We start from the raw sequence: 25430 nt of genomic DNA, 5'->3' as shown, positions 1-25430 counted from the left end.
CCTCCAATAGTCGCCCCGTTGAACCAGTTGTCCTCCTTGACTGACAGCAGAACTTCTATTGACTTCCCCGCTGAGCGACCAATCAGCTGCGCCGAGGGGCGGGGCCTGGGCTAAAGCAGCTCCACCAAATATTCCCAGTCGCTGTCCCTTGCAGTTACTTCCCATCCAGGTCTCGGAGCAGCCGTTAAACCCACAGCCTCCCTGCGTCTGTCTGCGGGCTGTTTTTTCGGGGGACGGAGCCGCAGGATTGAGCCGCAGTAATTCGGCCGTTTTTGGAGGGAACCTCTATATGAGAACTTCCATTTCAGCTCTTTTGATTTCCTGCATTCACACATTTGATCATTTTCTTCATTTCTCCCATCCGACTTCATTGTTTGGCTCTGCTCATTTTTCTGCTGCTGTCAGCCACAGTTTGTTGCTCATCACCAGCTCCAGCTGAAGGGACTACATCACCATTCCACCACCAGTCACTACTCTGCTTTGCTCTGCTGTTGTGGCTCAGGATTTGGGCTTGAGCCCTTTGACAATAACGCAGAGGGATTTGTATTTGTAGCAATTTCCGTCTGCCAGCCGGTCCACCAGCGGACACTACCACCACTTTTCTCTCTGAGGAATGTATTTCACTGGGTTGAAGTCTTGCCTTTTGAATGCAGGAGAATATTAACGCACTGTCCACTCAATGAACTGTTGTCGTGCGCCTTTGGTTTTCGGAGCAGGTCTTTCATTTGGAGATGCTTAAATTGGGGCTCGTGCTCCGCATGCAACCCCACAGGATCGGGAAATAAGCTGAAGACATTTTTGGTCAGCCCTCTCGGTGCGCTTGTCTCCTGATTTCTTCGTTTTTTTCTTTCTTTTTTGTTGTGTTTGTGGACACACACGTTTGTTTATTTTGAAACGGACTGTGAACCCATTTGGGAGGCGCGCGAGCTCACCATGGGGGACTCGATGTGGAGATATTATATTGGAGTTTTGTTTATTGCCTTCAAAGTGGACTTGTGTCGGGCGCTCATCCTGGAGTCCATCTACTGGAACACAACGAACACCAGGTAAGCGCCATATATCCCCCTGTGCTGAAGGAATTTATGCCAGAGTCGGCAAAGAAAAAACGGCCTTACTTCCTCCCCTTACAGTAAACATGCCGAAAATAATCGCAAAATAACTTGCAGCGGTGGCTGAAATAAAGCCGGGGGACCAGAACAAAGAGCTCCCAGATTAGCGGGATGTGAACGTGTGAATTGGCCCTCGCCTGACGGTCACTTTTTCACGGCTGTTGTCGTGGAAAAAATGTTTTGCTTTTTTTCTGGTTCTGTCACAATAAACGCAGTTGGCTTATTTATCGCTCTACGTATGAAATCTTGAATATTCCTAAAATGTAATCCTCCACACACACACACACACACACACACACACACCGTTCTGCAGCCTAATCACCAACCTCTGTAGAAGAGTTCGGGTGTTTTTCAAACAGAATCATGGAAGACCACTTCTTCTCACGGTCATTTGATCACCCTTAGAGATATGTGAATTTAATTGGGAACACATTTATCTGCGGAGCTGATAGATTTACTGCTTGTGTCGTCTCGCCGCGAGAAAATAATTACGCACGGTGAGGACCGTGCGCGTCAACACGAAGTTACTGAGGATGGACTCAGCTCAGCAGTGCCATGTACTGTGCGCTTTATGGGGATATTTCTGTGGCCTATCTGGGACTCTGTCCTGGGGGTCAGATTATTTTTTGCTGCCAGTATCTGCTTCTTGGAGTCCCCTCAAACTTCGGCCATACGCGTTCAGCCCTGTTCCAGATGGCAGAGCTCTGAGGCCGCGCAGGGCTGACTGTTAGGCCCGTTTATACCCCCGCAGCTGAGATTCTACGTGGAAATGATGCAAAAACAGCATTCGGCTCTTTTTACTCTTAATATAAAAAGACATTGTTAATGAGATCTGGAGAGGAGAATCATGCCCTGCTCATGCTCAACCCGACGGGGCGGAAACTTTGTGCCTCCACTGTGCCTCAAATGCTCTGCTGTAGTTGGTGTGCTGAAGCATTTCTCTGAACAATGAACCGGATTTTAGAGTTATTTGAGCTGGAAATATGGTCGATGAGATAAAGCTGTGACAGAGCTGTGCAGCAGTTCACAGACAGTGCTGCCACCAGACTCCAGGCTAGGAGCTGTTACCAGTTGCAGATGTAAGGTGACCGAACAGACCCCGCAGGACCTAAATTCTCGGTTTCATATCCTTGCTCTCACACCCAGCAGTCCAAGCTACTCAAGTCTCTGGCCTTACTTCCTGGCAAAGAAAAGCGGTTGAACTCTTTTGCTGCTGCCAAATAATGCGTCTTTCTCTCCCTCCACCCCCCCTTGGTCTCTGCCCGCCGGCCTCCTCTCGTTGTGGTGGCCGTGTCGTATAGGACCAGACTTCCAACTCGGCCCAAAGCTCAGCTTCACTTTCCTGTGCGGCCGCATTTTATTTCTCCTCTCTTCTCTCAGTGAAATGGATCAGGTGTCCATCGTTGCGCACCGTGCAGCTTCCTGCAATTGCTGGAAATGAATGTAAACATTTACCATGGTGCAGCCGTGCACATCCTGGTCCTGTTCCCTTCCCTTCCCATTAATAACCATGAGATTAATGGGATTTGCCGTGTTGCATAAGGGACTGAGTTTCGGATACTTTTGCGCGACATCCTCGGCCTTCTGGTCTCTCGCTGTTAGAGTCACTCCACGTGTCTAGACGGTGGCGCACTACATTACCCAATTTTAAGCACTTAAGACACCCTCATCGTATACCTTATAGAGCTGCCTCACAATTAAAGCAGTGAGCTGAAAGTGACAATCAGATTTTTAGGTTTTATAGTTCCAGTTGGCTGTGAAGTTATGCAGTTGTATATTGTGTGTGTGTATCTATCTATCTATTTATATATATATATGTATTTATATATAAATATATATATATATATTTATATATGTATTTTGTGTGTGTGTGTGGAACCACACCTTAATTTTCTCTGAGTTCAGCCAGCAGGCAACTTATTCGATGTGTGTAATTTCTCCTTTCCATTTAGTATCGCCTTTAATTTAAAAAGGGTGAAAAAACATAGTGCAGCCACCACCCTAGAAGTCGCCAGGCTGTCAGAAAAACAGTGCGCTTTCTGGCAAATTAATTTGTGCATTTCTTGTGAAAGTTCAGAGGTAAAGGGCTAAAGAGTGACATGACGGGTCACCGTCTGCCTTTTTCAGTTTCTGTGTGAGAGCAGAAACAGTTACAGGAGCGTCTGTGGCTGTAATAAATCAGAACTCCATCAAAAAAAGCCTTACTTTTGCTCGGATCTCTCTTAATTTGCCTATGAAAAAGAGAACGTGTTCATTAAGTAGAGCAGGCCAGTTTGTACAATAATCTCATTTTTACCACTCTGACAATTCACTTTCTCTGTGAGTGTGATCAGAATAAGAGTCAACCAATCTTTTTCCCCTTTTTGCAGCTTGGTGAAAGTCCTCGTGCCGGCTTTTCTGTAACAGAACAGCTAAAGCTGAATTCTTTCTGCAGCAGGTTAGCATAATGTTCAACAGACCAAGTGTTCTCTCTCTCTTCATCTGTCTATCTTTTAGTTAGTGTTGGCCTTCCTCTAGCCATTCAAGGAAGGATAAATGTTAGAAATGCAAAAGCTCCAGGGCATTCTAATCTTTGTGTGAGTGTTGTGTGTGTGTGCGTTTGGCTGGGGAGAGGATAAAGAAACGGCTAGCTCTCTCTTAACTGTGTGTGCATCATTCAGCAGGAGAAAAAAGAATCCCTCCACGGGGCCCAAGGGTGTGTCGATTAAACCTCATTGTTGTTTGCGCTTTACTTTTTTACTGCCCCTTTGCATGAGCCTTTTTAGAAAAATAAGGGAGAATGACCCCGCAACCAACTCCTCCTACTCCTTACTCCAGTGTCCCCCACCACACATAGAAACATCACATCACACCACACACACCTCCTTCATCTGGTAATCCATTTTGTAGTCGGGAGGGAGAAACAAAGGAGAACCCTGCTTTACATGGTTTATGTAAAAGAAGTGCTCTCTCTCCTCCACTGCAGTTCATTAAGAGATTACATAGAAGCCCCAAAGGTCCATTGTGACCGGGCATTGACGGGGCACCTCTTTAGGTCCTTTTGTGTATGTGGAAGGATGGAAGGACAGAGGCAAGCAGGAGGCATGAAAATGCAAGACCATCATAAACGACTGATGGGGCCAAATGTCTGAATGTCATAATAAATCTCTTCCCCTTCATCACTCTGCCCCTCTACTTCTTAAAATGCCCTTTGCTGTGGTGGAAAGTATATTTTTCACTTTAAATTTGACATAAAAATGTTTTTGAAAATTAAGATTATTACTGATGGAGAAAGTGAAATCCATGATGAAACTATCATTGATTATGTTATCCAGATGATAACTTTAGCTTTGGTTACTGAGAAAATCTGACGATTAAGACTGTGTAATAAAAGACAAATGGAGCGTTTTTAAAAATGAAAAAAAAAAAAGCAAAGAATGAGAGCACTGTGGTCCCATGGGGTAAGGAGGGTAATTATGTGTAGGCTCACTCAGATCCCAAAGGCCTGGATTACAGGATGGAAGGTAGGGGCCACAGGCATGTCGTGCAGGCAGAGCCAGAGAGGGGCCAAAGTGAACTGGGGTTGTAGGGTGTTGGTTGCCATGAAGACCCCTGTCCCTTTAGCCGACAGAGGGCCAAAGCCGGAGCTCTGTAGAGAACTGTGGATGGATTAACCCTTGCTTCACCCTTGGCGTAGCCTCTTTGTTTGCCACCTCGATGAATTCTTGCTCCACATTTGTGATTCAGTCATGAACAGTTGCTCTCGGTCTACTGTAAATATCTCCCTTCCACTTGTTTTACTTTGTTTTCTCTTAAGTTTAGGGCCACAGGATGAGAACAGAGGAGGGAGAGGGACGGATCACATCAGGGTGGCCAGCCCAGCTCTGTTTGCTCATAGACAGATCCAACAATGTATAAATAGAAAGTTGTTAAAGAGAGACAGCAAGGGAGAGGAAGCAAATGGGTCTAAAGTAGGTTAAAAAAGACAACATTAGATTGACGAGACATCTAACTTTTTTTCCACCACAGACAGATACACCTCAGAAAGTAGGGGTACAATCCTCCAACTTTATTTCTTACTTTTGCTTAAAACGATTCCTTTCTCCTCCATTAGAAAATCGGTTAGAAAAACAGATGTCGCAGAGCAGATTGGCTTTTCTTTTCTGTATGAAAGATTTCATGATTGTGCATTCTACCAGCTTATAAACGGTGCACTTAATGTGAGGAAGGATAAATAACACATGCTGTCTTAGAAAAAAAGAGAAGGAAACTTTGATCTCTTCACAGAGAAAAGATGCTCTGGAACTAGAGGCTATTTTTATTCTCTTGCTTCAATTTAAAATGCAGTTCCATGTAATATGAATACAGCAGCAGTTCATATGATCGAGCTGATTATAAACAACAATTTTTTTAGTAAATTAACTTGGGATAATTAAAATGTTTTTGTGTTGTTATGCTTTTACAACAATCTGAAAATGGCACCATGTTTAGATGTTTTAATGTCCAGTGGGACTATTTGTGAAAAATGTATTGTTAAAAATGGAAATGAGTTAGGTTAAAACATATTTCACAACTAATTAGGATGGGTGGAGGACCTGACTAGCTATCCAGAATGAAATCACAGAGATACAATGTGACCGAAGAGAAAACAGTAGTTAGATATTTCTATTCATGGAACTTTCCACAGCAGAGGCAGCAGTCTGTCCCCGCTCTTTAGTGTTTTGCAGCCCGAGCAGTGGCTGGTAGAAGTGTTCAATTAAAAGAATTCAAACTGAAAAAAAAAACGTGTTCCGTAATGCTTCCACACTGACTTAGGTGTGTCTTGCTGTATGTTTTTTTTTACGTCAGCCATCACATTTTAGCGTAAATGCCTTTCATGCTTTCAAGGCCTAACCTATGTTAAAATGCCTGAGGATCTTTGGTTAAGGAATATATACAAGAGTGTGATGGAGGGAGTGTCTCACTGATAAGGGTGTTTTAGGAAGAGTTGAGGAGGAAGGGGAAACAGGAGGGGTGAAGGGCCAAGTATGCCTTAAAGCAGGGTGGTGAGCAGGTAGGGAATGTAGGGTGGGGGTCGAATACATTTACAATCATGAGATGGAGGACATGCTCTTAAGTTGCTGCCTCTCCATTCTAATCTCTGTGCCTGTATTCATCCATTCAGTTTGCAGTAGCTCTATCAGCCTCCTGAGCTTGTCTGTGCGACCTTGCTTTGCCCACATGGTTTTTCTTCGATTCTCTGAGGGTGGGCCAGGTCTCTGGTACCTGAAACAGACCTACCCATTACATCCACTTTGTTCACATCTTTTCCACAGCTATCTTTTCTCGGTCCGTTTTTTTTTTATTTTCTTTGATGAAATATTTCAGAATAGCTCATATTTGCCCTTAATTATCTCCTTGACCACTTATATTCAAGCTTAAGTTCCAACTGTTTTCTCCTTTTTATCAGCATTTATAATGCTTTCATCATATCGTACTTGATGCAAATCAGTTGGCTTGTAAAATAAAAAGGTTTTCTAAAAACAAAAAGCCATTTTTCTATTATCTTACATTATACATGGAAGAACACACACCGTGTGTGTGTGTGTGTGTGTGAGACAGCTGTAACTACAGATAGCAGTGCACTTGTATATTGTATATACCGGTATGTGTATATATTTAGTGTTCATGTTGGCATATCACACATGCAGTTTGATTCATGCGCTCTCTACATAAATACTTGAGTGCTTGACCTGCTTTGAGTTCAGCTCGCGTGCAGACATTATTTTACACACTTTATCTCATCTTAGTCTCATACATTGGTAGAAATATTCTGTACCAACACAACATTTTGTAGGTAGGATATTTTAACAACAGTTAATCCAACTTTGTTGTGTTTCTGCCACAAACTGTGCAAATAAGACAACAAGATACAACAGGTAACTGGTATTTTTTGTTGATTTATCTTTTATTTCAGATAGACCTGAAATAAGCGTGCCTTAAGATCTTACTTTACCTGCACACTAAGCACGCAAACACAAGACTGTAGGTTGCATTTACAAAGCTGGACCCCCCCTGAACTTAAAGCTAAGAGCTCCTGTTGTTGCAAAAAACAAACAAAAAAAAGACGATGGAAGTCTTTGAGAAAGTATGTGATTTGTGACCTTGGTAAACATTTTTTAAAGAGTTCATGAGCTTAATCTCTAGTTTTAATAATTTTATAACAGAGCACAATGTTCATAGCTTCTGCTTCCAGTTGACCTCGATGGTGATAGCCAAATGGCTGAATGGGTGGTGACATTCATTTTGTTATTTTTTTCTTTAAATTGGGAGCCTTTTTTAAGGCTATATCCAGCAATGATTGTCAATGCTGTTTATGTTATTATCATGGGATCTGTTTTACTATTTTTCCCATTTGTTTTGTCTGTAAGATAGCAGAAAAGCATGAAAAGGAACTGTGATATTTGCTGCAATAAGGAACACAATCAATCCTGATTTAACATTTCATAAGAGGGATTTATCAGGAGTATTGACAGACTTTCTTTAAATGTAAAGATTGATCATTCAAAACGCTGTATTTCTGGAACTCAGAGCCCCATCTTTCCAGCGTAGTCAGCACAGACCGCGTGGACGTGCAGACAGACCAAGCACAACACAAACACTGAGCTGCAGGATGGTCGTTTGCTTCTCACTCCTTTGTCATTATGTGAGGGGAGCGTTGGTGCTCACACACGCAAACATGACAATGTCAAAAAACTCATGCTTTCCCACTGTATGAAGACATGCTTAAATATGTCTCCAGTCACACACACACACACACACACACACACACACACACACACACACACACACACACACACACTGACTTAGGTCACACACACAGCTCCAGAAGTAGTTAAGCCCTTGCGGCCTTTCCAAGGACCTTGTTTTCTCTGTTTGCCACTCTGTTTTTCCCTTCTTCCCTCTCTCCTCCCGACACTCGCAGAGGATGACGTCAGATAGTGCGGCGCAGCACAGACATACAGTACATGTCCTTTGCCTCGCTGTCCCTCTGTCTGCCACTGGACACACTGTACCACCACTGAGAATATCCCTGGGGGTGGTGCTGGAGCAGGGAGAGGAATAAAAAACATTGCCATGGCCTAGTTAGCTGCTGCAATGTGTGCACATGTGTACTCCTGTGTGTTTGTATCTAAGCCACACTTTAGAGGAAAAGAGGCAATATATTTGTTTGCATCTGTCTGTTTAAAAGGCAAAGACTGTGTGTGAGCCAGAGATGGGGAGACAAGAAAAGAAAGAGAGAGGAAAAATTGATTTCATGCTCCGTCTATGTATATATACTGTGCTCCAATTTCCCTTACACCATGTCATTGAAATCTCTCTTTAATTTATTAATCATCTGGGCTTTGGCTCTCCCCCCCTATGCAAAGCCCCCCTTGCCACCCTGTGGTGGTTGTCTTTATGATCAGAAAAAAAGACAGCAAAAAAAATCAAAACAGGACCGGAACTATTTACTGGAGCTCGGTGGACTTGCTGCCGTCATCATCCTGAACAGGAACTGTTACTGCTGACTCGGTGGCCGTCTACACTGCAGGAACACTTCCAGAAGAAGTTTCAATTCCTCTACACAGTTACAACTTTTTACTTTTAAGCATTTATGTTTAGGATTTTGTAACAAGCAAAACAATTGTTCAGACGCCTGCAGAGACACACCTGCTTGCACACTCCTCCCTGCAGCTGTTCCTGTCTTTCAAATGCACCACATGTTCTAAAAATCAGGAGTTGCTCTGCCGGCCAAAACGACACCAAGGTGCGGCAGCTATCACAACGTCAGGATTTGTGCACATCACAGTTCACAATGTCAAGAGTTGTAAGTAGAAACTGAACTCCAGGCTTCTCATTCAGACAGAGGGGTCAAAGTTCCTTTTTTATCTATGCTTCCATCTATGCATGAGGGAGGACAAATTTAATCAAATAATCAACCATTATTTGTTGATAAACTTAAATTCCCAGTCTCATTAGTCTGGATTTGCATTGCATTCCTGTCAGTCTATTTTTGCTATTAAAAACCTTCTGACCCTGCATTTCTAACACTAAAATATATTCAAGTGGAGCAAATTCATTTCGCAGTTAAATCCAAGGATTCACCTCTAAGCCAGTTCCAACTGAAAATCTGTGTAAGTGTGAAATTACAGGAATGCTGTAAGGCTCTCAGTACTAAACTCTAAACTACATTTTATTTTTGGAGGGATTTTGGGATATTCAACTTAATTCCAGTTAAAAAGTTCCTTTTTTATGTGTGTATATCCACTGCTGTCTCTATAGTTGTGCATTTGTCGGGCCGAGCTGGGTTTTGTTTTGATTTTATTTTATGTGTTCAGATGCTGTAGCTATTTCTCTTGCAAGACTGCTTCTTGTTCCCTAAATTCTTTCATTTCTTTTCAGATTTGTGCCAGGCCAAGGTGTGGTATTATATCCCCAGATTGGGGATAAATTGGACATTGTGTGTCCCCGAGTGGATGGCGGGGTGGCCGATGGTGTGGAGTATTACAAGGTGTACATGGTGCCCAAAGAGCAGCTGGAGAGCTGCACCATCACTAAAGCTGACACACCGCTGCTCAACTGCGTCAAGCCTGACCAGGATGTGAAGTTCACCCTCAAGTTTCAGGAGTTCAGCCCGAATCTGTGGGGACTGGAGTTCTTCAAGGGAAAAGATTATTACATCATCTGTAAGTAAACGCCAACATCAATCCTAATCCTGGTCAAGTTCATATTTCAGACTTCAGTATATGTAAACCTTTGGCTTTGTTAAATAATGAGACAGTACGAGGAAAACTATTCACACTAATTATTGTTATTACCAAAGAATTCAGCTTTCTCACTTTTGAAGCCCCTTACCCTGTACATGCTTCAGAATCCTCCTCAGTTGATTTTATGATTAGCCATGTATTCCCATGGTGCAGTTGTGGGTACTTCACGTTACTGATTGTCTGTGATGTATTAAAGCCTTCCTGGGAGCAAGCTCTGATGGAGTTTTGCGACGGCCCCCTGGTTTGAAACATGGGGGTTGGACTGAACCATCTGTGTGGCGCCGATGGGGGGGTGTGCTGCAGATAGGACCATCTGCGAGGCTGTGCCACAGCCATCTGTGAGCTGTCACAGTGGGGAAGGCCATATATCTGACTGGATAGAAGGGAAGAAAAGAAAGGAGAGTGAGGAGAAGATTAAAGAATAGCAGGAAATGCTGCTTCAGATCCAAATGAGGCATTGTGATAGAGTATGGCGAATTATGCTGAAATATTCAGGCAACAACTGATAGCAACTACACAGCCAAATCTTACACAACTTGGTTTGAGCTTCTTTGTTTTCAAAAGTCCCACAAAGATTCAACAAACTTCGCAACATCCACACGAATACAGAATACTTCTTCTGTTCTATGGAAGTTACATGGTTGGGCTTATGCTAATGTGTCACACCTGCAGGGTAACAGTGTGGGTGTGTGCCCAAGGACTACAAAGTCTACTGACTGAAGAGGTCCACAGGTCATCACCCTACCAAATGCTGCACTTTATTATAGATAAGCCCAAAGCTCTTGCTTAATGTGATCTACTTGTGGGCGACCAGAATCTCTGAAACAGGGTTTAGGTTGATGAAGAACACTGAAATGTTAAGAAGTGCAGCATGTACACATCTCTGGGTGCATGTGGTCTGGAGATGCAGGTAGATTGATGGACAAACATTAAAAGATTTTGTACAGTTTCTGTAAAAACTCTCCTCTTCATCCACCTGCTGAATCAACAAATTGGAACAGAAACTTTGATGTAGATCTTAATTCTTGCAAATTCCCCCACATTGACATCCTCACCCCTTCACCTTTGCTGCTGCCATTTCCCCTCCCCTCTTTGCCACCTAAAGTCTAAAGAGAGGAGAGATGGAGCAGTTTCTTTTTTGAAGTGACAGCTGTTGCAGTGACTTGCCTCTGCCCTGTGACCTCTGATCCCACTTCTGCAGCTTTAATAACCTACTACTTTGCACAAACAGCACGAGTAAAGCACATTCATATAAAAAGCCATGAGAGAGAAAAGAAAATTGCTAAGGCCCGTCTGGTTGGAGTATTTGTTGCATTTACTTTGCAGCGTTGCAGAAAGCCACTGGACTTGACTTACAGGTCTGTATGAAGGAATCACCACCTTGTTTTCTCGGTATGTGTGTATGTTTCCTTAGACAACTCCCCCTCCACTCCCAGTAGTGCTGTAAAAGCTCCATCTGAGTGTGACACTGTCTCAGAAAAGTTCAGTGAGAGGATTTCATTAGTCTTTTAGAGTGAGCACTCAATACGTAATTAATTAACCAGCGTTTAATCCCCAATTTCTTCTCACAATTGCCCAGGCTCTCACATCAATGCTACGGATCTGAGTCTCAACCAATTGGATTAGTGTAGCTTTGTGTTGAGTATTGTGCCAAGGCTAGACCTAGATTAGATGAGTATTTTAGCCCCCCCCCCCCCCCCCCCCCTGCATCAAAGTAACTCTGACATCATGCCTCGATATTGGATGTCTCATAATGTGCTTTGCTGCAATGCATACTGATAAGATGTCTGATAAGACATGTTTGCGTGTCGGGTTAATTTGTGATTCTGACTTATGTCTGTGTCGGGCCCTGTGATGGTCCGGCAGCCAGTCCAGGGTGGGCCTCCCCTGCACCCCCATCGCCCTGTCTGTGCATGTTGTGTGTGCACAAACTGTCCTCTGTTTGCATTGGTTGTTAGTTGCTGTGTACCTGCAGATTTGTCACCAAGCTTTTGTGTGTGTGCGTGTTTTTGTTTGCCTTGTTTAAAGTGCCCGTGCACAATGTTGCTCCAGTTAAGAGCAGATGAGTCTGATGTGATTGTTTGCGGCAGCATGGCCTACAGCCGAAAACCTAGTGAGCTAGATGATTACATGAGCTGAAGAGCAGGGAAGAGAGATGAATGAGAGAGGAAAGGAGCCAGAAGAGTGACGAAAGAGAGCTAACGAGGGAGACAGGGGAGGGAGAAATGGTAGCATGGGGGGCTGAGGAGGAGGAAAAAAGGAAAGAGACCTAAAGAAGCAAGGAGGAAGTGTGGTGCTACGGGGAATGGATGCAAACCAATAGATACAACAAGAGAGATAAAACGAAACAATGAAGGTGCACGGTGAGGACAGAAGGACAAGGATGCATTTACAGTCAGAGCAGATATGCACAGGGAAATATAATCAAGGCTTTAATCATGTTTTACTTCAGTCCCACAAGATTATAGTCCAATCATTTCTCTGTTACACCGAGTTTTGCAAATCTAGTGTCAGCTGTGATGGGAAATTCCTCTTTTTCAATTCTTTTGAATTCAAAATGTGCTTTTTGGTTTTTATCAGACTTGTTGTGAATCACCCCAGTATGAGGTTCAGATAATTTAATTGTTTTCTGTATTTTTACTGCATCGCTACGACTGGCCTGATAAACCAGCTTTAGTTAATGCTAAGATGTGTCGACAAAGGAAATATTTGATAGGCCAGAGCGAGGGGATTTCTTACCTTAGCTTGTTGTTGATTTGGGGATGTTTTGTACCTATTATGAAATAAAACAGCTCTCACCGCTGTACTTATTGAATTTTGAATTTATAGCTTAAGTGGATGCAAACAATAGATTTAAAATGTTTATGAGTTTTATGTGAGAGCGCAGTGTCGATTAGCATTCCTGGTGACCCAGCTTTGCTGTGCCCTGTTTCAAAGGGTCACAGGGGTCCCATAAGGGACTGAAGGCGCCTCCTGTCATGGCTGATTAGGGCACACAGCTTGGATGGGCATTAACCAGCTTGTAACCCCTGCATGCTCCACAGCAACCCCACGGATGACAATTATGCCCATCGTTTAGATCATAGCTGCCTTTGCCTCGCTAATTCTTTTGCCTCTGTTTATCTTTCCTGACTACATCCTCATTCTGTCTATCAGGCCATTCCCTCTGTTTGTGCAATGCTCTCCCTCTCTCTCCCATCTGATCTGTCTGTCAGAGAGGCCTCTTAAATCTCTTTTTGCCTTGCATTTGCTCTGTGCCAGTATTTATGAGCAGCCCTCCAATGTCTTTAGGCACTGCATTGTGTATTAATTATAGAGGAAATTTGGCAGTGCTTGTGAAGCAACTTTCAAAGAGTAGTTTTTCCAGCTAAACAATGCTCCGTAAACTCGACTAACGATAGGTCAGTTTTATACGACAACTTTTTAAAAAATATGGAAAAAAGCTCTGTCTATGTTCTAAAAAGTAGATTGATGATCATTAAGTGCTCTTTCTCAATGGAAAACGACTATAAAACAACAGTTTACACATAATGAATGTACAGCACAGCAATCAGTGACACCTGAGATTCTTCTGGTCATATGCTGGGAACATCAGGAGAAAGGAAGAAAAGCAGCTGACGCTCTCAGCTGCTTTTCTTGCTCTTTATCAGTATTGCAGTTCACAGTTGATTGTCTTGTTAAACACGGGGTGATTTTCCACTCTCTTTATTTGATAAACAGGAGAAAATGAAATTAAAGACAGTGAAGACAGATGTGTGTGTGTGTGTGTGTGTGTGTGTGTGTGTGTGTCTATTCAGATTGCTGTTTAAGCACTGCGTGCTGCTGCATGCTAGCTCTAATTTAGTAGCTGACTTTAACAAAGGCTGGGTGATTCTCAAAGTGAGGATGTTTATTGAAACACTCCCTCCATTTGTTTGAGACTGGTGTGTGTTTGAAGGTATGTGTGTACTGGCACATTTTTACAGATCCTCTAAACAGGCAGTACTTTGATTGCCTTCTCTCCCTGCCTTTATGTACAGGACCTTTTTTCCCCTCCATCCTTCACTGCTCCACCTCTGTTCCTTCAGAGGTTTTTGGGTGCTGGACTGCCAGCAGGAGCTGGGAAATTAATCCATTTGTGAGGGTCTCGTATTGGACCCCTTTCCTACAAACTGTGTTTCCACCTCCTGCCCCGAGTCATATGGATTAGCTAGTTAACTCTAGTCAACTAGTCTGTCAGCCAGTTCAGCTTGGCCTTCTTCTGAGTGGGCCAAGGAGGGCCAAGTCATTCATTCAGCCTTAGCCGATTCAACAATCCCATTCTGTTTAAATCCATGTCAGGCTTGCTTGGACTGCAGCCTTGGCACAGAGAGAATGTGTTTTACTCTGGATTTAAAGGGAAAGGAGAATTTAAAGTTAAAAATGACAAAAGGTTGGATTTTTCCTCCAGAATAAACTTGTATTGAGAGGCTTGATAAAACAGAGACTTCTCTTTTGTCATACCCTAGTTTACAGAGGCGCTAGTTTGTTAAATAGTTATTTCAGGCAAAGAGGAGAGCATGTGAAATGAGGCCTAAATAGTAGAAAAGCGTCCTTCCCACCACGAGAACCTGACTGCTCAGTAACGCGTGGTTTTGAGAATGTGTGCATCTCAACACGCACGTAACCCATCTACCAACTGCAGCATGTGCTGAATATTTAGCAGAATAAACAGCATGAAGATGTTGGCATCTGAATGGCATTCTGCAGCATTGTAACATTCATGTGTTGTGCTAACAGGTTTATGAAATGAACACATGCACACACGTGTGCACACACACCAACACACAGCAGAACAGGAGCACAAGTCTCTAAGCAGCTTTGTCTGTAATGTGCTTTTCGGTCTCCACTGGAAAGCCATAGGTCAGCTAGAGAAGGAGACAGGGGGAGAGAGCCGGAGAGGAGCGGGGCAGGAAGGAGGGAGTCCTTGTTAACATGCTCTTTGTGTCCGCTCCCATCACCGTCTTATTGAAGCAGGAGGATTCAGATCAAAATGATTGGTCGTTGGGAGGGAGCGAGAGGAAGGGGAACACGAGAAAAAAGTAACAAGGAGGTGGAGGAGGAGAAGCTGGAGGACGATGCAGTGTATAATATTTCACCGTAATTTAATCAGAATATTGTAGAAGCACCCTGCGTTTAAATTTCCCTGCAGCTGATGGAGACGCTGTCAGAGGAGGACATGTGAGCGGAGAACATTTGGGAATGTGGGAGTGAGGAAGGTGAAAGTTGCAACGTAGCAGGCCTTAAGAGGAGGAAACTGGGTGATGGGGTTTTGTTCAAGTGAAAAGAAAGAAGAGAAGAGGCAGGCAGCAGAGTGGAGTTTTGGGTGGGGGGGTGTGTTTGGCTGATATGAATGCGGGCCACTGAGCACTGGCGGGAAGCCAAGCCGCTAAGCCCTGGCAGCTCGTTAGCCTCTGTGTTACTGACCTGATAGACCACAAGTCCTACTGCCCCCACCCCCCGCCCTTCACCTCACCCCTTCCGTCCCTGCATGCCTGTTCCCAGTCCCACATTTTATGTAAGTTTCATGCACTTCTGTCCATTCACCACTAGAGGCAGCAAAGATAAAAGCATGCAACTATAGATCAGTGGTGAATGGGCTCCTGTCTGATTGAGTTTCAGTAGTTTGCTCTGTTCTTTGCAAATCTGTGTTTGGCAGAAGGTCAAGTTTTATTTTCTAAAAGTTGCTTAAAGTATCTGCTTTCAGGGTCTGTTTTGTACCTCCTGTCACACGTGGAACATTTTGCACCACCACTTCCTCTACTGTTGTCCAGTGTTTAGCAGTGTTCTTTTGTCTTCTTCTATATTTCAATGCTTTTAAAAAAAATATGATTTAGAATCTTTTTGACTCAGGACCATTATCATCCCTCTCTTTTAACTTTTATCTTTTGATCTCCTTTAATCTAGTTTGGTCTCCAGTTTGTTTTGGCAACTTGTTTGGTTTTCATACCAGAGCTTTTTTAGGGCTTTTTGAAATTCTAAAATGTGTTCTTTAAAAACAGACTACAACCCTCTTGAGTGTCATTAGTCCTAAGGCATAATTAACCAGTGAATTTAGCAAGTATTACTCAAGCTAATTTACTTCAGGGATTCTAAATATTTAGCCAGAGAGGAGCATATGTGGTGATGAGCAGGCCAATGAGGCTTTTATTTGGGAGATGAGTTATATCCTTCCTCAGTAGAAGGCACCCAGTAGTTCTATTGTCTTTTGAAATTTGCAGATTTTTTTAAAGATAGTCTTAAGCCATATTTAGCAACACATCCGTGTACTTCCACATCCTCACTGTGACAGCTAATCCTAACCTTGTGTTCCTCTCTCTTGCCATCTGTAGCTACATCTAATGGCACCATGGAGGGCATCGACAACCAGGAGGGAGGAGTGTGCAAGACCAAGTCCATGAAGATAACCATGAAAGTGGGACAAAGTGAGTATCATATCATTGGATTACAGTTGTGAGCATAGACAGAAAGGTGGTCAACAATGCAGCAACTACAAAATTGTGCATTGAGTTCCAAAATAAGGCACAGCGTACATCTCTATCATTTCCATAACACCGGGCCAGCAAGAGGGCCGGAAATGAAATCTAGCAAAAGCCAAATTTGTGCGTGACACTTCAGCGTGCAGTGGTTGCTTCTGCTGTCATACACTCTTCAGCTTGATTGCTTTATACGTATGCGAATCTAATTTGAAGGAATGATTTTCATGATCCATGACCCAACGTGTGCAACGCCTATGTGAGCATTTTGTTTCTGCCTGTGATGAATGCACACCCAGCCCCATAAACCCTGCTGGATCCTAATTTTAATTGCTGCTGTAATTTTTTTATGACAGTTGCCTGGCACCTATCTGTCGTAATTTTCTTAGGGTCGTTCCACTTGTCAACAGCAGCCTCGGCTGTACTTAGAATCACAGAAAGTCAGCTGAATAAAAATGGAAGCTTGTGCTCTCCGAGGAAGAAGTGAACAGAAGCTGAACTTGCCTGGAAATTGGTTCTCCTGTGTCATGATAGCGGCTCACAAATTTGATTTATTAAAAGAGATCTACTTTTAAGTATATTCTGTTTAACATGATAATAGAGCACTTATAACAGCAGATGCTCAGCAAATTGATTGATCTTTTTTTTTTTTACTCTGGTCTGCATTTAAAACTACAACCCTCACACAAACACATCATTTAAAACCATATTAATCTGTTTAACAACCAAACACACAATTCTCGTGAACGATTACAGTCGTATCTGCTTCAGCTTGTCTAGTTTCTCTCTAAAGCCTGTTTCTGCTTTTATAAAGAACCCATAGAATCAAATTTAAGGAACATTTTCCTACATATTGGTAGCTAGGTGTATTGCACAATTTAAATTTTTAAATTTATATATTTTTTTAAACAAAGTGACTACACTGATTGTGGATAGAATCCATTGCACTTATTTTATTCATGCAAAGGCTTTGCTGAAGCCACTCTAACTGTCAAGGAGTAAAGAAAATTCTTCCAAAGATGTTCTTTCATGTGGCGTTTTGATGATCGTGGGAGAAAAAAAGAACATTTTTGTTCAATTGGAAAAAGATTTGATAGAATATTATTCACATCATATTTATACTCACCAAACACAGAAATGTTTAATCAGAGGTTCAGCGCGATGAATCTGCAGAACTTTTTTTTATTTCTTGTTTACTTATAAACAGATTTGAGCCCTCTCTCTAAGAGATCAATGAACCTAAACTATACCAACAGAATAATAGAACCACCAGGTCCCCTCACTGTAGGGGTCAAGACGTCATGTGTTTGTTGACTGAAACAAACAATCGAACAAAACACAGACACATTTAAGCTTCTCATAATAACCGGGAAGATGCCGACATGGTTGATTTGAAAAAGTCTGTAATTATCCTTTAACATGAGCACAAGGAAAAAAAGCATTCTTTGTTGACCCCTGTACATCTTTTCTGTGCATTTCAGGTCCCTCTGACCCTAGTTCACCCAAAAACTACCCCACCAGAGTACCTTACCCTCCCAAGCACTCAGATGGCAAAGACTCTTACAACCCTAATGAAGTACTGGAAAAATCAGGTGAGATCAACTTTTTACAGAATCCTGGGAAAATGGTAGATTTATTGAAACATTTTAGCATTTGGGCAGATAGTAGGAGACAATGTTAAGCAGTGCGTGTTAGTGAAAGGCACCAAGGTGTATGTGTATGTATGTGTGTGTGTGTGTGTGTGTGTGTGTGCATCTGCATGTTTTGTGTGTAAAAGAAAGACAGGCTTGTGAATCCTCAGCCAGTAATTGAATGTTGCCCATAAAACAGATTGGCATCTCTGGCTCCTCGAGCACTTCTGTGGTATCTGCAGGCTGGTCCCATTTCAGCCTTAACCTGCCACTTTAGTGATATTTTCTAGAACGTGATCCGATCGCTGACTGCCATCCTTTGAGCGACCAGTTCCCAATACAGAAACACACCTATTTCTTTGCCAAATCCCAACTTAAACAGATATGCAGATACTTTGTTCTGCCTTTATTGCTGCTAATATTTTGCAGTTAAAAATTCTTTACGAAACAAAATCAAGACAAATTATTTCCACAGAGCGTTATGTTAAATAAAAGAAATGCTTTATTTATCCCAACAGGAAATTATATTATTATAGATGAGAAGAGCCCAACAACCAAAACAAGCTGGTACATAAACAGCCCTCCAACCTTTTCTATGTATCCTGGTTCATCAAGGCCATGACCTTGCCTTGTACTTTTGTTTTCACTTCTAAATTTGTCCAACATAGAGCCCAGATATAATGTCATGCTTTTTTATGTCTCATACCGACTGCTAACAGAACATATGGACTTCAAGGTGCTATGGGCAGAGCACCTGAGGCAGCATAATCCCCTTGTAAAACAATGGAAGAGTCCTTGCTTTGGGCAGCCTGCCATTCTATATCCACCCCTCATTCTACCACAGTGAGAGCACTTTTCGACCCTCAAGGAAGCAGCGACAGAGAGCGGGACACAGTAATCCTGCCTGCTCAGGGAATATATTGTTGTCATAGGAAGAGAAGAACACACCCACCCTTAAGTGTTGGACTTAAACCAGTTTTCATCAGAGCACAGCTTGGCTTCCATAATTGATGCATCATGATGACATAAATTTTTTTCTCTTCTCTTTTTTTGGTGGGGCTGCAGGAAAATGAAGTTACTTTTAATGTCTTCAAAATGTAATTTATCTAAGTGCTGTTTGCCTCCATCTCTCTAAGCCACTGTATCTTCTATCAGGCAGTGCTTGCCCTGGTTTCCAGTCTGTAATGCTCACTGGCTGAGTTTGAAATAACAGCCACGGATCAAATGCATTGTTATTACCAAGACATTCTGTGGGCAGGTTTCACTCTTAAGATACTGTCCTACTGTCCTGGCTTGTTTTCCATGATTTTGATAAGTAACAACAAAAAGAACTTCAAAGACAAATGCAGGCAAAGGCTGAGACGAGGAGCTTCGTTTTAAATATCGTATTTCCTTCCTTTTATTAGCTTAAATAGTGTCAATGCAATGTTAGTACAAAAGTTACCAATCTGAGGCTACTACTGTTTTCTATGCTTGTAATCAGTAAAAACCAAAGACAACTATATCAAATCAGAATAATTGGTTTGAATCCAATTATTTCTGATAAGCTGATCATAAGGCCCTCTCTTCGAAATGATTGCTGTGGTACCTGCAGATGTGACAGCAACCACAATAAATGTCATTCAGAAAAGACTGAATGCATTTTAGCAAACTGTTTTGCCCCTCATTGTTACAGCTTTGGAAAATGACCCCCAAGCTTGTGTTTGATATGTGCTTGAAGTGAAAGGCTTCAGCTCTGTCTTTACTCACTTTTCTATGTCTCTGTTCCCCAAGATGCTTCTAGAGAAAGCAACGAAAACAACGGAAATGGTGGAAAGTCCTCCAGTGTCATTGGCTCTGAGGTGGCTATCTTTGTCGGCATTGCCTCAGGCAGCGTTATCTTCATCATCATCATCATCATGCTGGTTCTGCTGCTGCTAAAGTATCGAAGGCGGCATCGCAAGCACTCGCCGCAGCATGCAACCACATTGTCTCTAAGTACCCTGGCAACGCCCAAACGGAGCGGAGGTGGTGGCAACAATAATGGCTCAGAGCCCAGCGACATCATCATCCCGCTCAGGACTGCTGACAGCGTCTTCTGCCCGCATTATGAGAAGGTCAGCGGTGACTACGGACACCCTGTCTATATAGTTCAGGAGATGCCACCCCAGAGCCCAGCCAACATCTATTACAAAGTTTGAGATGGAATTATAAAATGCCGGAACTGGATCAATCCAGGGGCAGAGGAGAGCTTTGTTTGGGCAGGTGCCCCCCGTACGCCCACAAAGGAACTCTCTTGCTTTTTCACTCCGTCTTGCTCTGTTAACTCCTCCTTTCCTCTGATGTTTTGTCACTATTTTTTTTTACCCGTTTTCAAAGTTTTGCTGATACAGTCCTGTCACAGTCCATGCAGATGGGACGAGCACAGGGCCGGGTAGAAGGCTGTCACTGCTGCTCTGGGAAGTCGAGAGGATGTCTCTTCTCTCCCAAGTGTTGCTCCCTGATTCATTTTGTGCACTGCAGCCAGCATTCTAGGATAATGGTGTTAATGGGACAGATGCACGGTGGGATTTTTTTTTCTTTGGAATGGACAGACAGATATACGGATGCGATTGCTTTTAAGGGGGCAAGAGGAGCAAAGATTATTGTCGGCATCACCTGAAGAGAGACTACTGCTTGAAAATGAGAATGAACAGAGACACAAAAGGAGTTGATGAGGCAAATCAAAGCAGGATATGGGCTAAACATGAACTCACAAAATGGCAGCCCTCCACTAATGCAGAGAGACTTTGTGGATTTACCAGCTAAAGGCGGAAGAGGCAGCGGAACTCTTACATGGATCCTCTCTGGGACTTTTCCTGAGTGACTGACAGAGATCACCATTAACATTGCCACCCATATGCTAACCATCACACATACACACATTCACACATACACACAGAAACAGTCTTACGGGACAAAGTGGTTGGGTTTAAAAGTTGATCACACCATTTTTCCACATTTCCAGATCTACACATTCTCAAATCACTTGACTCAAAAGGTTCTAAGAAAACAGTTGATTTCCCTTTTTGTTTAGCATCTCCTGGTCAGGTTTTTGAGCATATCTTTTTTTTTTTAATTTATATTCTGGTATAGGTCATGTGGGAGTTGAGGTTTTCTTTTCCTGTAGTGTAATAGTTAAATGTTTCATCCAGACACAAGTGACACTCATTGTGGCTAGAAGTGGCAGGATGAGTGAAAACCCTACCCCCTTAGCATTAGGGTGCATACAAGATGGAGGTGAGTTTTAGAGAGTGGAGGACCTCTATCTTACAGTACATAGCGCGACACTTTTAATCCCCATTGTTCATTTGGTACCTCCACCACAGTGATATCCATAGATAGGAGAGCAGCTCCATCCCTTCAGAGTAGCAAAGGCTTGACTCTGGGACCTGGGTTTTTCACATAGGAAAGCATTAGGGACCGTAATAAATCTAGTTCAACTTATTGCTGTTTTATACACACCTGTTGTATAAGAGGGCCACGATCTGGTTTGAGGCCAGTGTAACTGGCTATAACTGCTCTAGGTACTGTAATGTTTATCCTTGGGGGTCCAGTGATGATTGAGGGTACCCTAAGGGCCCAAAATCAGCGTGGTCGGTGCTCTCCTATTCTTTTTTTTGTTGTTGTTGTTTTTGTCTGGTTATATTATCATGGTTTCCGATTCTCCATTAGCATTTCCTTCTTTGCTTTATTTGTAGATACACATTTTAAAAAGACTTTAACTATAAAAAAAAGATAAAAAATGAGATGACAAGCTAAATCTATTTATAATAGACACGTAGAGTACAGGTGTTGTCAGGCGGTATGGAGAAGAAGAATATGTAATATTAATATATGATGGTATAATTGCACATTATGCAATATATGTTTCTGATTATTTGATATTTTCAACCCTCTGAGTCTGGTATTTTCACGAGCGCTCACTTACCATTGCAGAGCTTAGTCCCAGGAAGGAGGACCAGATTGAGCTTCAGCTATGGCTGGAGTAGAGTTCTCTGACTCAAGATAGTTTGCATTAGTGTCAACAAGGGTAGACTAGTTGTGTCTCCCACACTCACTCAGCACAGCATCTCCCAAAGGAAAATTCACATGAAAACCCAGTGCACTAATTCTCCTCATACACACCCTTCATGTTCTCTGTGGAACTGTGTTTTTGTGCATGTTTTTCTGTGAGCATTTAAGTGACTACACTTACATTGACACCATTGGCTTCGGATCTTATTTGTGACTTATGCCTCACCAGAAGCATATATTAGCCCATTGTTGACATCACCGTTGACGTAATCATAGATTCATTCATCAATTTTCACCGAAAAGCCAAGCCTTGTCTGATCTGAGGTTTGTGCCTCTGAGAGGCAACAAAATCTGCAAATATGCAATTCTTATTTATTTTTTTAATCAATTGCGAGAAAAAAGAAAAAAAAACACCTCTGGAAAGTGTTCTTAACCACTGAAAGATGTAACAACAAACAACACACAACTAGTATATCACACAGTCTGCTGTTAGCTTTTTCCTGCATTATCTGTATTTGAACCTTTTTTCTTTTGACGATGTGCCGTAGTAAAAAGGTAAACTGTGAAAAACACTAAAAAGCATATGTAACACAAATTTACAGGTATTTAAAGTGATAAAAGATACAACAGACACATGGCTATGTAGTTGCTGTCTAACTGCGGCAGAATATGACAATCTTAGTTTTTTTTAATCTGGCGTCCTTTTCTTAGCTGCTGCTCAACTAAAGCTCTCCCAACATTTACCAGGTTTGCTCCACCTGTTCGGAAATGTTGTAGCGATGATGTGAGAGTCTTAGCACACAGGCTAGGAGAAGCACCTCAGGCTACTGTAAAATGCCTTGCTCATATGGTCAGCCCTCAGTAATTTTGCACCGTATTTCTGTAGGTAAGAAACTGTAAATACATTCATGTTTGTATTGTATATGGATCCTGGGTTGTCACAATAGCCTTATTCATCTTTGTAGGAAAGTAAATGAAAAAAAAGACCAAACTAAAAAAAAAAAAGAAAAGAAAAATAGAAATGAAAAGAAAAATACTTGCATATAAAATGGAACACACTTCAGTAAAGCAGAGCATACTACTTTTTTGGAAAATAGATTATGTAAATATGGCCCGGAACCCAATAAAAACATTTTTTTTATAAATTCTTAAAGTAAGATGTTTTGTATAAAATTTGAATTTTTTTGCTATGTATTTTAGCTAGCGCTCAATGGGAAGTCCACATCCTCCCCATTCCATCCCGTTTTGCACTGTTTCCATGGTAATTTGGTTTAAAAAAAGTTGCCAAACCAACTGCTGCATATTTGTGCCATAAGTGTGTACCATGAATATTTATTTAATTAGTTTTTTCTTTCTTTTATGGTCTGTTAATGATTTTATTTCAGTCCAGTTTGTAAGTAACAGTATTATATTTACATTGTTAGATGTCATCCCCTGGTTTTCTTTAGTCATGTCATCTTTACTGGGCAGCTGTAGCCCTCTTTTCCCAATTCCTTGCAGTATGAAATGGCCAGGGTGTGAAAAAAGGTTTCAAAATTCAAAGATTTAAATTAAGTTAAACGACACACATTCCACCAGTCTGTTACGAACTGAAAATGTTTTTCAATAAAATGTTTTTCCTATGGACTTTCTGTCTGTCAGTGCACCTTTATGTTTCTGCTGTCTTATTGCACAAATAAATAAGGTCACTTTTTTTACAGTTTCATACAGCATCACAGTGAGTTTATTACCATTTTTAATACTTATTCAAAATCTCCGTATAATCACAGAATCACTCTTGGGGACAGTTTACATCTGACTTTGATCGTATAGTCATAGTATAGTCGTATAGTATATAGGTTTTAGATTTAAATAGGTATTTTAACACACATTCACAAGTTGGGAAAAATAACTGCAGTAATTTGCTGAAGATTAAATTTTTTGTCCTTTAAAATATTATGTATCACAGGTACTGGCTCCCATGTGGCCACAACAGCTATTAGTGAGGTCCAGCACTATTAAAACCTGGCTCATATTTGGTGCTCCGGTTCACCCCTAAGGTGCTGGATGGGGCTGAAATTGTGGTTGTGTACAGGACAAACAAATTATGGAAAAAAAACAAACAAACATATATTGTATATACATTAATCCTTTGTGCTGTGAAATATTTTTCCCCCAAATAAAAACAAAATCAGCTCGAGTCAATAATAAATGTACAAATCTGACGTCACAAGTCTCCTTGTCCCCTAAGTGTTCACAGTCTCTTCATATAAGTCATCTAAAATTGGTGGCAAGTTTTAATGAAAGAAATACGTCCTGGGTGAGATGAATTCAGCACATATTGTGACAAATGATCACTAAGCCGATGAAGTTTTTTTGTTTTCTTTTTTTAGCCACTATATCTATTCCCAGCCAGCATAAAACAGCTACGCTGCCTGTTAGTCAGGAGGACAACATGTGAAAACATAGCCAGGGTGTGACACAACAGAACAAACAGGTATCCCTTCCACAACTGCAGGCTAGCTATGAACAGCCAGCAAAACAGCTCATATAGCCCGTGTGCTAATTATAAAACTTTCTGTTCAGCCCAAGCGTCTATAAACCAGGTTGTCTAGCTACAGGCAAGATTATAGCTCTGACAGCCAAGCATCCAACTAGCCAGCATTTCTTTGTCAAGTCTGGTAGATTAGGATGCTCAGATTCTTGGCTTTATGTTAATATAAACACTTGATCAAAGACTCTACATTTGCTTATAAAGGTTGAAGAGGTAATGGATTTAAGAATGAAACCCTGCAACATGCTTGGAGATGTTAAAAAAAAATCAAAAACTATTTTTGTGGAAAGGAAGTTTAATTTCTTTGGTTTAAACCTGGGGTGGCTTTGGCTCAAGTGTAAGGTATGCTGTTTGATCCCTAATGACTCGATGTGTGTAAGTGTACTTACTTACTTACCCATATTACCTCCAATATCATCAGTGTGTGAATGTGTAAATGGGTAAATGAGAAACACGTAAAGCACTTAAAATGATGTGATATAAATGCGGACTATCAACCATCAACACACAGGATTTATGTAAAGCAGCACTGTGGAACTACTGTAAGCCACTACAGTTTTAAGTAAAATATGTTGCTTTCTAATCTTATTTGATATCTTTATGTCTTACATTTAGATGTATTCTACATATCTGAAAAGCATCATGAGGTAAGGTGTTTGGCATGATTAATATTTAATAACAGTGTTAGTGTCAGGTTCAAATACCTAGAAATTCATAAAGAAGAGAGAGAGAGACGTAAAGGATTTTTACTCATGAGGAGAGCTAGTGAGGAGACAGCTTCTTACAATCTCCTAACCACTCTGAAGCTTCTCCATCACGCCTCCTCCATTTTATTCGGAAACGGGTGTGTACAAAAAGCT

The 25430-nt window shown here is 41.8% G+C and overlaps 1 protein-coding gene across 1 annotated transcript; it reads left to right on the top strand.

The window, feature by feature from the left end:
- The first annotated feature begins 172 nt into the window (after positions 1–172).
- Positions 173–23663, top strand: efnb2a (ephrin-B2a). The gene is made up of 5 exons (XM_075478935.1): positions 173–1046; positions 9513–9796; positions 16228–16320; positions 17853–17963; positions 19776–23663. Exons 1-5 carry the CDS (start codon positions 934–936, stop codon positions 20180–20182), a joined length of 1008 nt encoding a protein of 335 aa, XP_075335050.1. The 5' UTR covers positions 173–933; the 3' UTR covers positions 20183–23663.
- The last annotated feature ends 1767 nt before the right edge of the window (positions 23664–25430 follow it).

This window comes from Odontesthes bonariensis, chromosome 12, assembly GCF_027942865.1.
Source record: "Odontesthes bonariensis isolate fOdoBon6 chromosome 12, fOdoBon6.hap1, whole genome shotgun sequence".
In the NCBI taxonomy this organism is placed as follows: Eukaryota; Metazoa; Chordata; class Actinopteri; order Atheriniformes; family Atherinopsidae; genus Odontesthes; species Odontesthes bonariensis.
This window is presented reverse-complemented; position numbering and strand designations above follow the sequence as displayed.

Bases quoted from the DNA above. Each gene is read 5' to 3' on its own strand.
- efnb2a (XM_075478935.1), top strand. From the start codon at position 934: ATGGGGGACTCGATGTGGAGATATTATATTGGAGTTTTGTTTATTGCC. The intron at 16,321-17,852 runs GTGAGTATCATA...TGTGCATTTCAG, and splicing joins AACCATGAAAGTGGGACAAA to GTCCCTCTGACCCTAGTTCA. The intron at 17,964-19,775 runs GTGAGATCAACT...CTGTTCCCCAAG, and splicing joins TGAAGTACTGGAAAAATCAG to ATGCTTCTAGAGAAAGCAAC.